Source organism: Protopterus annectens, chromosome 1.part1, assembly GCF_019279795.1.
Source record: "Protopterus annectens isolate FY-2018-M chromosome 1.part1, PAN1.0, whole genome shotgun sequence".
Classification (NCBI taxonomy): domain Eukaryota; kingdom Metazoa; phylum Chordata; order Ceratodontiformes; family Protopteridae; genus Protopterus; species Protopterus annectens.
This window is the reverse complement of record NC_056726.1, coordinates 1,977,135,152-1,977,152,305: the sequence shown is the minus strand read 5'-3', so window position 1 is coordinate 1,977,152,305 and position 17,154 is coordinate 1,977,135,152. Positions and strand designations below refer to the sequence as shown.

The 17,154-nt window shown below is 40.3% G+C and overlaps 1 protein-coding gene across 2 annotated transcripts in view; it reads right to left on the bottom strand.

Annotated features, from left to right (window-relative positions):
• Positions 1 to 17,154, bottom strand: part of LOC122813124 (phosphofurin acidic cluster sorting protein 1-like) — a 3,500,289-nt gene that overhangs the window by 2,801,246 nt on the left and 681,889 nt on the right. For both annotated transcript variants that reach the window (XM_044085266.1, XM_044085275.1), the window contains exon 3: positions 10,844 to 10,933. In XM_044085266.1, coding sequence (XP_043941201.1) covers positions 10,844 to 10,933 — 90 coding nt within the window. The remainder of the gene's footprint in view (positions 1 to 10,843; positions 10,934 to 17,154) is intronic.

Below are 17,154 nucleotides of genomic sequence, written 5' to 3'. Positions count from 1 at the left end.
TGGATCCATAATGCCTTAGGACTGTCCAAGTTTAAACAGTTTGTAATATCTTTTCTGGGAGTCAGAGAGCAATCCTTCCTCTCATTTAAAATAGTCCTTCATTCTGACAATAGGACCCCTCAAAGAAGTTTTCTCAATAGGTGAATCTGTGGATAATGTATTTCCTGCATCTGATTCAACTCCTTAGCATGAAGGGGTCCAAGATGTACAGTCTAGCTCTCAATGATCTTAAACAGAAAAGCTGTCATTCTCAGAGCAGAGGAAGTGAGTTTCTTTTCTTTTTCAGAGGAGTAGAAATTGAAAACGAAGGCCATTTCCAAAGTTAAACCAGTCCTCCTTATTGGTTTTCTGACTGGAAAGTGGAGTAGAGGGTGGAGAGATACCTTTTGTTTTCTAAGCATGCTTATACGGTCCTAAGGGTAGAATTGGAAAGTCTAACTTCAATTAAAGAGCCCTGGGTGTCCTCAAGAAAAAGGATGAATCCCTCCTTCACCCTCAGGCAAAATTAGACTAGGTTCAACTTCTCTCTTTTTGACTAACTCAGCTGTACAGTCTGTTGTGTCGAGTATACTGGAATCCTTAGCCATAACAATCTCAAAAGGGATAGTGTAAGAGGCCTCAGGAGAAACAGACAGACAGAGCAAAGGTAAGGTACCTTTACAGAGTCATCCATCTCATACCAAATGTGAAAAGTGAATGTCTTGTTACTATTAAGCACACTTCTACTACATTTCCTTTCATTTCTAACTGAGGGGAACATCAGAGGATGAAGCAAATGATATCATGGCAGTGTAAACTAAAATCAGGAGACATGTTTTCAAGGTGAGTCCTAAAGATATTTAGTCTGCCTCAAATTGTTTTAGAGATGAGAAAATAATAAACTGGACATAGTCTTATGTTCATAGGTTCACAGGTGTGTACTAGGCTAATGGCCCTGGAGCCTTTACAAGCCTAGCCCATAGGATTACCCTGGCATCGTGCCACCCAACCTTAGTTCCCAGTGCCTCTATCGAGTAGAGCCACTGGAGTGAGCCCCAGTGTGAATTTTCTATGGGTTCATAGGTGTACTACACTAATGGCCCATCCAAGATAAAACAAACAACGAAGTGGGAGTCTGGCAAGAATCTGAAGCCCATAGACACACTTTCCTTTTTCCTGACAAACATATGAAAAATTTCTCACAAAAAGTTATTGAAAAGAGAAAGGGGTCCCAATGGGGAATTTATCTGATTGAATCTTGCACTGAAGCCAACTAAACAGTATGACTTGCTGCAAAGCTGACTTGCAGCATGTATTACATTTTGGCATGTTAATATGTCCCTCTTATACCAGCATGCCTGCTCAGATTAAGGATGGATGTACAGCAAATAAGCCTGAGCTTTTTAGACTGGCCAGACATACAGGTATTCTGGTAGATATGTACCATTTGTGAGGAATACTAAAATAGTGATCTTATCCGAAGCATCAACATATTTAAATCTGTTCATCTCTAATTTATTCAAAATACCTTCATTTTAAGGGAAATATGCTTTTCTATCAACTCTAATATTATTTCATGCAATTTATGTCATGGAATTCATTACCTCACTAATATTAATACCCTCAGGTGGTATGCCTGGTGATACAGAAGATGCATTTTCATCATCAGTACAGTAAGTAGTAGGGGGTTTGTACAATAATCAATAGTACTCTTCCTTAGTCCTCCTCAGAATATTTGATCTTAAATCATTTTCCTCTTTAAAACAGAGAACAAAATGCTAGACTCAATAAAATTTGAAGACAAAGCCTGGATGGATGTTAAAACAGCTATTTGGGATGAAGAAGGCACCTGTGTGTTGCAGATGGTTACCTATTTAACTCATTCCAAAGCTAAGCTCTAGTAGTCAATTTAAGGCATAGCTAATACCAGTGAAGATTCCTTCAATTGTGAGACCCTAAATGGTGGGTCTTTTATTAGTCCTTACACATCAAGAATGCCTCTGTCCTGTCCGCAGGAAGTGCTGAAAGTTAGGCACCTTTACTAGTTATACAGACTATTCTTGAAATTACGGCATCTACTTATTAAAAAGGATTTCTGTATAGAGGAAAACGTTCTTCTCTTCCTGCCTTCTGCTTCTCTTGCTCTTTAGGAAGTCTCATTTTATTATTTTCCTTCTAGAACTTTTCACAGGAAAAAGAAGAGTTTTATTTTTAGATGGGCATCAAATTCATCCTCCTTACTTATCATGTTCCCAATCTATTTTTTAATAAAAAGGTCTCTAGAACTTCTGTTCTTTTATGTCTTGTGGCCAGTTTAATTTTTTTCAGCCCTTGTATTCTCCTTTAATGTGCTCACCTCTCATGCAAATTACAAACTGTGTCAAAATCTTTTGAATGGCAGCTGTTCTTGTCATACCCACTTTTCAAATATGTGGAAGTTACATCACTACACTAATCTGGAACTAGTACCTGTGGATATAACAATAACAAAGTTAAAATCACAATATTTTAAGAAAAAGGCAGGCAATTTATAAATTAACCAGCATACTGCCTAAAATTGACAAAAAAAATACAAACTGATAGCATAACTTCAAAATATTGGAGAAATTCACTCACATTTTCAAGGAATACAACTAACCATAACCAAACTATTCCAGGCAGAGTCCAAGTCCACTCTACCATGGCCTTGGCTTCATCTATGTTTTATGTAAAGGGTTGGATTCTAGAAATATTGTACAAATTGCTACTTGGACTTATGTTTTGACACTTACTATTCCTTCTTCTTATCTTCACAAGAAATTAACAATTGATCTGAAGATTTGAAAGATTGTGTTCTGTCTAGATAGTACCCTGAGTTGTCTGTGTACATCCAAGGTATGAAGTATTCTTTCTCTCTCATTTTTAAGTTGAGGAAAGAAATGGGGAGATTGATATTACGTTCAAGAAAGAAAATGGGGAGATGGATAGTTTGGCTTAAAGTAAACCTGAATACCACTTTAAGCATAAAATGATTAGTTCTCAAACAGACCCTGTCCCTGTGGAAAGTTAGATGGAGCTGACTCACCACCAAGAGTTTGCAAATCAGATACTCCCTCCTCTTGCAGAGGTCAGGGCAATCAGTAAAACTGTTTTCCATGATAAGAACCTCAAGTCAGCCAGGCTAGCTAGTTTAGATGGAGCAAGTGTTAGCTTTTCTAACTCAAAATTAAGATCCTAAGGAGAGGCCACCAGCTTACTCAAAGGCCTCTTGTGCAAAATCCCTTTCAAAAAAATTTTGACATGAAACTGCACTGAAAGAGGAGGATCCCTGGGCAGACATGATGAAATGGCCAATAAATTAATCTTGATAGAGGAATAAGAAAGGCCATATGGTAGTAACTCACACAAGTACTGTAAAACAGAGAAAAACTATCCATGAATGAGTGCAGGTTATATTGTTGTCACCAACTAGAAAACCTTTTCCAGCAACTACTTTATAAGAAAGATCAATAGCCTGAATTAATCCCTGAGCCAGACCCAGTAAACTACTCTTGTCTACGGAAATTTAAGGAGGAGTAGGCACATGCTTATTTTTCTGTTTCTTTTTGACAGGAAAAAATGGCCATCTATGTTACTAATAGCAGCAGCAGTTTCCTCAGGGGTGGGCAAAGCTTTCTGACACAACAAGGAAGTCTTCCCTGTTCCCTCTCCCAATGAAAGGACCCAAACAGCCACAGAAGACATAGCTTACCCCTGGTCCATAGTGGCTGCAGGTTCTACACAAGAGGGATTCGGGGTAAAAGATGAGTGGTCTCCAGGATAAAAGATGAGCGTTCTGAGGTACAACAAATAGCCAATGCAGAGTCACCACCTGCAGATTAGGCAAACTGCTAGCCTACTGTGGTGGCAAAGACTGTTTGCTTAACTTTTTATTTTTGTGGCTGGAAGAAGGACCGGCCAAGGGATGAGTAGTTTGTTCCATGGTCAAGCTAAAAATGGTGCATCTTTCACATCGAAGACGAGCAGCAAATGCCAGTAAAAACTACAATCTTTAAAAGCCACCTTCTTCACAGAAAAAAAAAAGTACAGTTTTGTACCTACCATAAATGTAGATGTTCGAGGATCCACATTGCTGCAGTCCTAACACTTGGGTAGTCCGCTGTCCCAGTCGGCCCGAATACCAAAGTATATGGCTGACGTCGGTCAAGGCGCATTAGTCTGACGTCAGGACGTCAGGGTACAAATGCGCATGACCGACGTCATATCCTCAGTCTTTTCTTGCCCCAGATGTCAGAAGACCCTAAAAAGATAAGGCCAAAACCAAAAAAAAAAACACCCAACACTCCTGCACCAAATATATGTACAATATATACAAAATTACAAGAGTATAACCTCACCCACACAACCACCCCTAAACACAGAGGGGAAGGAGGGAGGGTAAATTGGACTGCAGCAATGTGGATCCTCGAACATCTACATTTATGGTAGGTACAAAACTGTACTATGTTCTTCATTCCACATTGCTGCAGTCCTAACACTTGGGTAGAATCCCAAAGCAGAGGTAAGGGAGGCTGGCAAATCATAAAGAAGCAGGAGCTGTCAACATGCCTTGCAAAATAGCTGTGGCAAAACCAGCCCTAGATTTAGAGTAGAGAGGAAGGTGGTAATGCTTAGAGAAAGTATGCACTGAACTCCAAGTAGCTGACTCCAAAATATCCTTAGTTGCCACCCCCCTTAGAAATGCTGTTGAAGTGGCAGTAGCCCTAGTGGAATGAGGCCTAATCCCAGCTGGAATCTCCTTGCCATGATGGGAATAACAAAATGCAATGCAAAACCCAATCCACTTAGAAATAGTTTGTTTTGACACAGGCTTGCCCTGAGAACTCAAAGCAAAAGAAACAAACAACTGCTGAGACTGCCTAAATTCCTTAGTCCTGCTTAAATAATAACGCAACTGCCTGTGTACATCTAAAGTGTGCAAAATCTTTTCCCCCTTATTTTGGGGATCTGCATAGAAAGTAGGCAAATGAATAGTTTGGTTTAAAGCCACACTAGAAACCACCTTAGGCATAAAGGAAGGATTAGTACGTAATGATACCCTATCCTTATGGAAAATCAAAAGGCTCAACCGCCATAAGGGCCTGCAATTCAGAAACCCTTCTTGCAGAAGTAATGGCCAACAAAAAGCAGTCTTCCATGACAAGTATTTCAATTCAGCAGTAGCCGCAGGCTCAAAAGGTTGTAGAGTAAGTTTCTCCAACACAAAATTGAGATCCCAAGCAGGAGTAGGAGCTCTACGTGGGGCTCTTATATTCTTTGCCCCTCTAAGAAATTGCTTGAACAAAGGATGCGAAAACAATGGTGGGTCACAATCATAGTGAGCTGAAATTGCTGCAGCATGAATCTTAATGGAAGAGAAAGACAAACCTTTGTCCAATAACTCAGTAAGATATTGAAGAGCCACACTCAAATTAGGCTCAGAAATCTCCAAATTCTTTGCTGCACTCCAAAATAAAAATCTCTTCCATTTTTCTGCGTACACTTTCCTTGTACTAGGTCTTCTGGCTTCCATAATCACATTTTAAACTTGTTGAGGAAGTTGAGACCTGCTGTGTTTCAAAACAGAATATGCCAGGCTGTTAGATGAAGAGAGTGAAGCTTGACATTGAGTAGATGACCGTCCCTCTGAGACAACAGGTGCGGAATCAAAGGTAAAGGCCATGGAGGCTTCCTTACCAGACTCCTCAGTAATGGGTACCAGTGTTGCCGAGGCCAATCTGGAGCTATTAAAATCATCCTTGTCTTGTCTTGTCTGACCTTTAGGAGCACCTTTGGGAGAAGAGGCAGAGGTGGAAAGGCATACACATGAAGATTTTTCCAACTGAAAGAAAGAGCATCCACTTTCCAAGCTGTGTGATGAAACCTTTTGTGCAAAACTTTGGCAGCTGGTGGTTTAGTGGAGAAGCGAACAGATCTATGTCTGGAGTTCCCCATGACACTGTCAATTTCGAAATACATGAAGATCCAGTTTCCACTGTGGGGATCCATGATTTGTCTGCTTAACACATCTGCTAAGGAGTTCTGTGCTCCGGCAGAAACCTTGCCTGAAGAGTTAGTTGCAAGCTGAGCGCAGTCTCCCATAAAATCATTGCTTGCCTGCATAACGGGTAAGAATGTGTTCCCCCTTGTTTGTTGATGTACCACATGACAGTTGTGTTGTCTGTTAGAATCAACACCTGCCCTGGAAGAAGTAACTCCTTGAAAGCCATTAATGCAAACTGGACTGCTAACATCTCCTTCATGTTGATATGTAGATGCTGCAGTCCGGCAGGCCACTTGTCTTGTATCCACTTTCCATTCAGATGAGCTCCCCAAGCTATGTCTGAGGCATCTGTCGTTAGAATCTGACTCGCCTCTGGCCGGGTCACAGAGAGTCCCTTGTTTAGGTGACATTCCTGAGCCCACCACAAAAATTCCTTTTGAATGCAAGGTATTATTTGAATGACAGTGTCCAAATCCTGGCAGTGCTGTGTCCATACATTTTTGAGATACCATTGCAGCTTCCTCATATGCAGTTTGGCATTGGGAAGCACCAGAATACAAGATGCCATGAACCCTAAGGCTTGAAGGACTGTCCTTGCAGTCAGCCCGGACTGAAGAGATAGTTGATGGAAGTAAATGGAAAGATTCTTTTGTTTGTCCGGGGTTAAAAAGGCTATCTGAGTTGCTGTATTCAGTCTCACACCCAGAAAGCACATGTCTTGAGAGGGTACTAGACTGGACTTTATTTCGTTCACAGAATACCCTAGGCATCTTAGCACTGCTATCACATATTCCAAATGCTGTAAAAGGCCTTCCTTTTCTTGAGCCAGAATCAGGCAGTCGTCCAAATAAGGATAGATTTGTATTCCTTTTAGCCTGAAGTAAGCTATCACTGGAGCCAGAACCTTTGTGAATACTCTGGGCGCAGTAGATAAGCCAAAGGGCAATGCAGAGAACTGATAATGGGAATTCCCAGCTCGAAAACGCAGATACTTCCTGCAACGTAGTCTGATAGGCACATGAAGGTAAGCCTCCTTGAGATCTAAAGTTACCATCCAGTGATCTTTGCCCAGCAGAGGTAAAAGCTGTTGTAACGTCAACATTTTGAACTTGGGAATGTCCAGATAAGTGTTGAGGATAGATAAATCCAAAATTGGTCTCCACGTGTTCCCCTTCTTTGGTACTAGGAACAGGCGAGAATAAAATCCTAGGCCCCTTTCTGGCACAGGAACCGGCTGAATGGCCCCTATTTGGAGTAACAGAGAAATTTGCTTGTGAGCCTCTTTTCTTTGTAGAGGAGGAATGTCTGGCATGCCTTTGAAAGGAGGCAAGGTATGGAAATAAAACCTGTAACCGTGGTGAATGATATCCAATACCCATCTGTCTTGGGTAATTAAATTCCAATTTTCTTTGAAAAGAGCCAGCCTTCCTCCCAAAGGTGCTGCCAGACGAGAAAGTACTGGCAGCTGAAAAGGCAGGTCATTGGGTCTGTTTACGAAAGGACTGACCCCTGCCCTCACCCGAAGACTGAGCAGGTGAACTCCTGTTCTAGGCCTAAAAGAACCTTGAGCTCTGCCCCTACCACGTCTAGACCTACCCCTAGACTGGGAATCATAAGCAGGATATGTCCATCCCTTAGTAGGCCAATTTCTACTAAACTGGAGGCTGAACCTGCAAAAATCTTTAACAGTCTGCATAGACTTAGCCTTGTCCTCCATTTTCTTTAAAACTGCTTCCACAGGCGAACCAAACAACACGTCAGACTGTAACGGAGCATCCAAAATCCTTGTCTTAACATGCTCAGCTAAATTCTGATCCCTCAGCCAGGCGTGCCTACGAAGAACAGAACCAGTGGCAGCCACCCTCAAGAGGCCTGCACAGCATCAAAACCACATTGCAAGGAATGCTTACCCACCTGTTCAGACACATGAACTAAATCCTGCAACTCTTTACACTCAATACCTTCCGCCAGAGCATCCACCTTAGACTTCAATTGTGAAAGGAGATAATTTTGATATTTTAACATGTGAAACTGGCAATTCAACGCCCTCATGGCTAAAGTGGAAGAAGTATACACTTTCTTTCCCCATCTATCCAAAGCCCTTGCCTCTTTATCAGGAGGAACAGGATTTTTAACAACTGAAGCCTTAACACCTTTAGGCCCCTGAGAAACAGTTTCCGGGTCTGCCCTAGGACTCTTAAAAAGATACTTATGAGCTTCAGGCACCCTATAATACCTATCTGGTTTAACTGGGGCAGGAGGCAAAGAATCAGGGTTCAGGGAAGCCTCTGCAAAAACATCTTCCACCACATCCAGAACAGGAGGTATAGCTAAAGGCCTATGCTGGGGTAAAAAAAAAATTCCCTAAGCCTCTTCCTGGAATCAGAGAAATCTTGACCTTCCCATTTAAAATGCTCCTCATGGAATGAAGAGTCTCTGAAAAGAAAAATCCTCAGGAGGAGAAGCGAAGGAGTAGAATCATCCACATCAGAATCAGAATAAGGAGGATACTCCTGCAAGTCTTCAGCCAAGACTCTGAAGCCTCCGAACACTGCTCAAAACTCTCAAGCTCAGGTTCCACCCTAGGCCTCTTATCAGGAGGGGGCAGAGAACCTCTAATCATAGTAATCAAATCTTCTGCCATTTTAAGCATATGTTTCTTAGGCAAAGATCCTGAAGAACTAGGAGAGACCCCCACTGAAGTTAAACCTGGCCTGCCTCTCAAAGAAGCCTTGGAAACAGAAGGGAGGGCCTAACCACCTTAGGAAGAGAGGGAGAACAGCCACCTGAGAAGCCCCTTCAGCCTGGCCTACCTCCTGAGAGGACACATCCTGTAACAGTAAAGTCTCTCCCTGAGACTCCAAAGAAACTTCTGGCAGAACCTCTGGCTCCACTGAGCCTTCTAAAGAACCGACGTCCGGGACTGACGGTTCTTCCAACCTAGGCTTTGCTGCTTTGTCCTTGCGCTTTTTGGTCGAAGCGGGCGTCGGAGCATCCGACGGCATTTTATAATTACAACACTTCCCAAAAACTAACCTGGCACAGTCTAACCTTCTCTTTATAGTGCGTTTGTTAAATCTAGCACAAGAGCGACATCCAACAACGTCGTGCTCAGGCCCTAAACAAGGTATACACAAGGTATGGTAATCCCTATGAGGTATCTGTTTCCCACAAGAAATACAGTTATTCACTTTTTCTGACATCCGGTTAAATACTGAGGCATGAATAAACCAAAATATTCCCAACGGGTACTTAGCCAACTTTGATTCGGTCTGAAACTCCGACTTCAGAAAATTTCAGAACGCCAACCTGCACTCGCAAAACTGCTTCTGCATCGGACCATGCGGCAAAAAAGACTGAGGATATGACGTCGGTCATGCGCATTTGTACCCTGACGTCCTGACGTCAGACTAATGCGCCTTGACCGACGTCAGCCATATACTTTGGTATTCGGGCCGACTGGGACAGCGGACTACCCAAGTGTTAGGACTGCAGCAATGTGGAATGAAGAACATCAGTAAAAAGCACTTTAAAACACTTTGCCAGCCCTAAAAATGTAAAATGCAATTTCTCAACAGAAAAAATAGTTTCAGTTACTTTATACAGCTTTTACACTGACTGGAGAAAAGAGAATTCTCATTTAAAAGTACAATACAGTAGTTTTAAAATAACTTTCCTGAAGAGGAAAGTGATAAAACACAAACAATATTTAGAAAATGGAAGTATTTTCCCAAAAGAGAATTTATCTGCCCAGCAAAGGAACAGCACCAAGTTGACCATAGAAGAGCATACTCTTCAGCAGGAGTAAAGCTCTAAAGGGCTTGGCACCCAAACTTGCCTTTTAGTCAGCTCATTACCTGCGAATATGGGTGCGTGCACTGTGTTCTAAAGCTTTGGAAGCTTGCTGGCCTTTATATACTTGGCGGGATATACCCCATAAAGCTAAGGCTACTGCAGCAGTGATAAATATGATGAACATCTGAGCTTCTAACCCTCACAGTTGGCAACTTAGTAACCCCTGGATGAATGGCTAGCAGATATTTATAAAACGTATCATTAGTAAGTACATCAACACAGGTTGCGACAGCAGTCTTCTGCTGGTCGTCACTTCCCACAGGTACACATACTGAGATTTGCCTGATCACATCCATAATAAATTCAATCTAACACAAAAATGCTGCAAGTAAAACAACATTTATTTGCAAATGACAGTAGCAACAAAACTATTCATCAGAATTCAGGGGAAAAAAACTAAGATTTTTCTTTTTTCTGGTCTGGATACTCTGCGTACAAGAAATATTAGTAAGGCATAATGAGTTAAGCAGTAATCCAGTCACAGACTGAGAGATAAAGAAATTTTAATACGTTTCCTGTACTTGGAAGCAAAGTCCTAATGGTGTTGGTTGGTACATAAAGATACTTAACACAGAAATACTCAACTTATATCAGACCCAAAATGTCAAGAGTTAGCAGCAGCTTGTCTAGCGACTGCTATCTCTTCTAGGAAGAGACATATGCTGTACCTACATACAGTTGGTATCTAGCACTACAACGGTAGAACAAAAAAACTGAAGCAACATGACATTATGGCTCATAATATTCCACAAAAGGAAACAAATATACAAAACCCTGAACACCCATTCTTCATTCCTTATGTTGGCACCATACCCTGTAGCCTTTGTACATTAACTGTTTTTGGAAACCTAGAAGAACTGGAACTAGGAAGGATGAGATATGTATGGATACTTATGGCTAAGACAGAAAAACTGGAAAAAGAAATTTCAAAATATTTTCAATTGTTGCTTTGTCAATCATCTTTGAATGTAGCCCATCAATGATTACCTGTAAAGAGAAGGTCAATTCTAGATCGGTTTCCATCAGGCCACTTGGAGGAAGTATATATTCATTTGATCTCAAAACTCTCTTTGAACCCTGCAAAAAAAAAACAAAAAACAAAATGAATGATTATAGTGGCTTTTTGTTATATACATATATATAACATAATACTTTTTTATTTCATAATGACAGCAGTTAAGAACTTACGGAGCAAAACAATCAAATTAATGTCTTAAATTATATCACATCACTTCAATAAACAAAATAAATAAATAAAAAAAAAAAACAACATGAAAAAGGAGTCAACAAAGAACAGAAATTAGGAGTTTTTACAACTTTAACAATAACAACTGTATTTCCAAACTTCTTGACATGCCCATAAGGTACAAGGCTGAAAGAAATAAAGCTGGGGTTCAGAAAGGGCTATTGTCAGCAATAAGCCCTAACACAGGCAGAAAACTACCAGCAGACATCTTTTCTGAGTCATGGCAGGCTGACCTCAGTGATTCTACATGGTCAGTAGAATTGCTGTGGAGGGCATTTCCACAGCTAAGCTACATGCTGATTAAGCATTCCAGGGGAGCAGCCTATCCTAATCAACCAAGTTAATCTTCCCTGGAAATGCCTGCAGGAAGGGGATTTACACAACTGAGTAATTCAGAAAACAGCTCAGCTGTGCAAACTTAACATGGCCAGAATTCCACATGCTTACATTACTTCTAATGAGACAGAATGTGCTGCAGGTTAGATTACATGAGTTTAGCAGAGAGATTTTGGTGGGTGATATGAGTGTGTGCATGCGCATGGCAGCATGTGTGCATGTCTACAAGGTTACAAGTGGTCTTTGGTGACTGTGTGTATATATAAGTGTGTGTGTGTGTGTGTGTGTGTGTGTGTGTGTGTGTGTGTGTGTGTGTGTGTGTGTGTGTGTGTGTGTGTGTGTTTGTCTCCCTGGATGGTCACATTAATGGGTTAGGGGATTGGTTCCATAGATGTGTCAGTTTATGTATATGTGTGCATGTGTATATGGGTGAAAGTGTGAGTAAGAATGAGAGAGGAGGGGTGTCATGTACAGTGAGTAAATATGTGTGTGGAGAATTGTGTGTGTGTGTGTGCGTGTGTGTGTGTGTGTGTCTGCCTGTATAAATGTCTTTATTTCTGTGGGTGAGTGATTGAACAGATGCCAGTACAGTTCTCAACTTCTTTACTCAAGATTCAGGGACAAGCCAGAAATTATGAAGGAATGAAGAACCAAAATCAGGAACAACAAGTTTTGCATCACGGTGAATGTTCTGAACAATAAGAAATATGAAACTCTAATGTGTGCTATTACTGACTGATTGTCATCCTCAGTGATTTCTTTTAGGAAGGGGCAGGGCAAAAATAAGAGGAAAAATGAGAGATGTTCTGTACAATCAGGAGCAGCTGAGGGGCACAGAGGTTTGTGTGTGTGTGTGTGTGTGTGTGTGTGTGTGTGTGTGTGTGTGTGTGTGTGCGTGTGTGCGTGTGTGTGTGTGTGTATGAATGTCTGCATGTGTGTTGGAGAGTGAATGGGGGCTCCATGCTATTGCACTGTAAGGGTCACAAGTCATAATTACCACTGAAAAGTGCTGTTAAGCACTGATGGTAATTACACCTGAATCAGAGATCAGCAAATTAGCTGATAATGAGTTCTTCTTCACTGTGGTTAAACAAGTCTCTGAACTCCCAGCATCTACTTAAACTGCAATTTTTTGCCGGTGCAGTTTAGGTGAGCACAGGGATTCTTCCCTGAATCCTAGACTAAATTTTATTCTACTTCTTAAACTGTTTTGCATCCAACTTCCAAGACAGCTGCACACTGATCAACAGCTTAATTTCAGCTCTCCCAGTATGAAAAATGAAACAGAGAAATAACAGCTGGTGATACAGCCAGTTTGAGTAAACTTCAGTTGTTGGCTAGTAAAGACACTGCCTAAATTCCAGTAAAGAAAAATTTTAGAGAATCTAAAAGAAAATCAACAAGAAAAGGTGAAGAGAAAACACAGGCTGGGAACAGTCCTGCAGCTGTTCAGTAAAAAGCAGTTCAAGCTTCAGCTTTGGTACAAGAGATGGTTTCCAGTAATTTAGATGAAAAAAATAAATTAAATGAACTCTCAAGAGGTGATTAAAACAAATGAAACACTGAATGAGTACATCAACTCAAACAACAAAAGGCTGAAAAATAACACGTTTAACTAGCTAATCAGATGAACTGATAAAATTGCAAAAATTAGAAGCTGAAATGAAGAAAAGGTTGGTTGAATATGAGACTTCTCAAGAAGAGCTGTTTCAAGAAATGGTGGACTTAGAGGACACAGTGCACAGATAAAATAGGAGATTTTCTGCTGTAACAGAAAAAACTGGAAGGAACAGACTGTATTAATTTTAGGAAAGCAGAAATAAGCAACTGGAATTGCATTCCACCACAGGATTTGTTAATTTAAAGGGCTCGTTGATGTATGCTCTAAACTTGGCCATGAGAAAGTAGCCAAGACCTACCTGCATTAGTAAAAATGCAATCATACCAGCAGAAAGAACTGACCTGACAAAAATGTGGTGGAAGGGAAAAGTAATAAAAACTGGAGACAGCAGAATGTTTGTGGAAAATGATTATTCACTGTACGCCATGCAGAGAAAAGAAGCGGATTTATCTCAGTATTCAGGGAGTGTCAAGAGGCAGGTGTGAGATTCAAGCGGATGTATCTAGCTGTCTTCAGAATTCTTTTTTCCTGGAAGATCAAAGGCATTTATACAAGCTAAAGAGGAATAAAAGTTTATCCAGCAAAATATGAGCCTGTAAACAGAAAGAGACTCTGCTTCTCATTCTTCTGCCAATAAAGCTCAGAGACAGACTTTGCAAGTGAAATTTTTTCAAATGTCCCCAAGGAAAATGCTTGAGGGACAGAAAGAAGCCCAAGAGTTGACTAGAAGAATCAAAAGTGCCTTGGATGTGAAACAAAGTCTGGTTTTAGGAGAGGGAGATGAACAGGAAGAAGACCAGCAACACTGAATTAATAAATAAATAGCAGACTATAAAGCATCAATCACATCTGTGAAATACGGTTGTGCAAAAAAAAAGTGGCTGAGAAAGATTGGACTTTTGTTGACTTTGTTAAACTTGTGGGTGGACTGTAAAGAATATATTTTATTTTTATTTATTTTATTTGATATTTGCTGATCGGGATAGTCCGACTAAGCTAAAGCCCCTTTTCAGGGGAGGCCAGGGGAGAAAAGCTCCACAGTAATATACAAGTTAGTCAATACAATAGTACTGTATACAAACATTAAAGATGTAGAAAATTGTGGCACATCTATTTTACAGAGTCTTTTCATTTGAGCAGAGGTACAAAAAACAATACAAATTCAGTCTTGTCATATTATTTAACTAAAGATATATATATATATATATATATATATATATATATATCTTATTAAAATAGAGTGCAGGGTAACAATCCTGTTAGTAACAGGTGAGTTAGAAAAATAAGGAGGACTGCTGTTAGTGTTGAAGATTAACTGAAAAGTGAATATGTACTATGGGGAACTAAGGTAGGGAAACAGGATCAGAGAAGGATTAGGTAAGTAGTAAGTGGTCAGGATGGGAAGGGAAGGTTATGTGAGAAGAGAGGTTAAGTGAAGAGAACAGAGGAGCAGAATAAGGAATGGGATGAGCTAAATGGGAGCTGATATGGTAGGAGGTGAGACAATGTATAAATGGAGAATAAGACAAGGGGGAAGAGTAGGGTATGGTAGAGGGTAATGACTTCAGTGAGGATATTTACAATGACATGTCCAGGTAGTATTTAGGTAATCTTTTACAGCTTTTTTGAATTTGTGAGTCTGGTTTATTTTTCTTATGGACATGGGAAGCTTGTTCCATGAGAGGGCCAGTAATTAGATATACAGTTTTTGTCCAGAAGATCTTTTGGGTTTATAAATTTCTATGACTGTGATATTGATTAGAGCTCCTAAGAGTTCTAGGGGGAGTATAGAGGGAGACTAAAAAGGAGAAATAATGGCGGGAGGAGGGTTTGTACAGGATGGAAAGGATGATCGTAAGTTGAGAAACTAGAAGATAGTGAGGGAATTCTAACCAATTTAGTGTCTTGGGAGCTAGACAGTGATGAGATTTAGATGGCTGGTTCGAAGCAAATCTAGTACTTTATTATAGGTGGTTTCAAGTTTAGTGAGGAGAATGGATTGTAAGTTAGTTACGATTTGTGAAGTATAGATGAGATTAGGGAGGAGGTAAGCATGGGCAAGTGTCAGTCTTGACTCATTTCTTAGGCATTTTTTATTTATATACAGTAAGCTTATTTTTATGGGCTTTCTTGATACAATGGAACACATGAAGGTCACATTTAAGTTGGTCATCTACAATGGCACCGAGAAGCTTAGTATGGATTTCGACTATAATAACTGGATTGTTAAGGGATGTAAAGGTGAATGTGGATTTGTGGTGGAACAGTGCTTTGGAGAGGAAAAGTAGAAGTTTAGTCTTTTTGGGGTTGTGCATGATTTGGTTATTGGAGAGCCATTTTTCAATAAGGTTGAATGATTTTTGTGTAAGGGTATGTAGGCTGAGAGGGAATCTGAAGTGGTGATAACTGTGGAGTTGCCAGTATACTGTATAAGGGATGATTGTTGACAGGAGTTAAAGGTGATTTATAAAAATATTGAAAAATAAGGGACCAAGTATTGATCCTTGAGGGACTCCTGTCTTAATGGGGAGGAAGGGGATAGAGATGAGAGCCATTTAACAGCTTCTTGTCTGTTAGATAGGTAGCTCTTAAATCAGGAAATAGTAGCAGTCAAAAGACTGAGGTGGGAGAGTTTGGAAAGAATAATAGGGTGAGAGACAGTGTCAAAAGCTTTGGAGAGGTCTAGAAAGAGACCAGGGCAATAAAGTGTGTGAAGCAGATGACGGCTGTTGATGTACTGTGGTGAGGGTGGAAGCCATGTTGTGTAGGTGAGAGTAGGTTTTTTGGATAAGACAATCTGGCATTTGTTTAAGAACACATTTTCCAAGAATTCTTGAGAGAGGATACAGTACTGCTATAGACCGATAGTTAGCAGGTTCAGTAAAGATTCCACCTTTGTGGAGGGGTATTCTATAGAATTGTTTGTTTCCACAGAGAGGGAACTGTGGATCCACTTACTGAATGGTTTACAAGGATGGGAATGGGATAAGCTATAGAGTTGGTAGCTGCCTTAAGGAAGAGTGAGAGTAGGTTATCTGCTGATGTGGAGCAGGGTTTTAGTTTGAGGAGAAGTTCTGATGTAGTTTGTAGGAATTGCTTTTAGTGTGAAGGGATTGTTGAGTTTAGAAAGGATGGTAGAACTGGAGGGTTCAGTGGAGTTTGAATTCTTCATATGTTTACTTATTGTATCAATGAAGTAAGAATTAAAAATGTGAGCAGTTTCCTGAGGGGTATTATTAGGGCAGGGGTTAGGAGTGGAAGGGTTTCCTGGGTATAAGATTTGATTAACAGCATTCCAAACTTTTTGGGATTGCTATCGTGTACAGTTTGAGGTTTATGGTAAAAGTATTTTGTCTATGTTGACATGTTTTTTGGTGGTATTATGTAGTTCCAAGTATGTTTGTAGTGAGTGGACAGTTTGGTCTTAGTCCAGAGTGCCCAGGCATTATCTCTTTTTTGCATTAGGGAGTGTGTAGGCTGGGTAAGTCAGGGAGAACATAGAGATTTTACTCTTTTTGTTTTGAGGACAGTAAGGGAGTTAAGTGTATTTAGAAATATGGCATTAAATTGTTGAACAGTTTCATCAATAGGTAGGTTAGAAAGGAAGGGCCAGTTAACAGATGAAATAATGTTATTAAAAGAGTCTGGATGGAAACTGGTTAGTCTTCGCCACTCTTTAAGTTTATGTGGCCTAGGGAGATGTGGAGAAAATCTCTAAACACAGATAGGAGAGTGGTCACTAATAGCGTCAGGTAGAGAATGAGAGTGGTGATAGAGGCTAGGATTGGAAACAGAATCCAGTCAGTGATAGATGTAGAGTTTGTTGGTTTATTATAGTGGGTGGGAGTTGAGATAAACTGTGTGAAGCCATATATGTTTGTGCTGGAGCTTGGACAGGTTGAAATTAGGGATAGCCAATTGTTTACATCACCTAGTAAGGTGGTTTCATTGGGTATGTTATTTGTAAACCAGGAGAGGATTTGTTCTAGTATAGGTATATTATCACCCTTGTGGTATATATACTGCAGCAATAGTTAAATTTTTACAGTCATTGAGTTTACAGTTGGCAGTTAAGAGTTTGGCAAGGTGAAATGA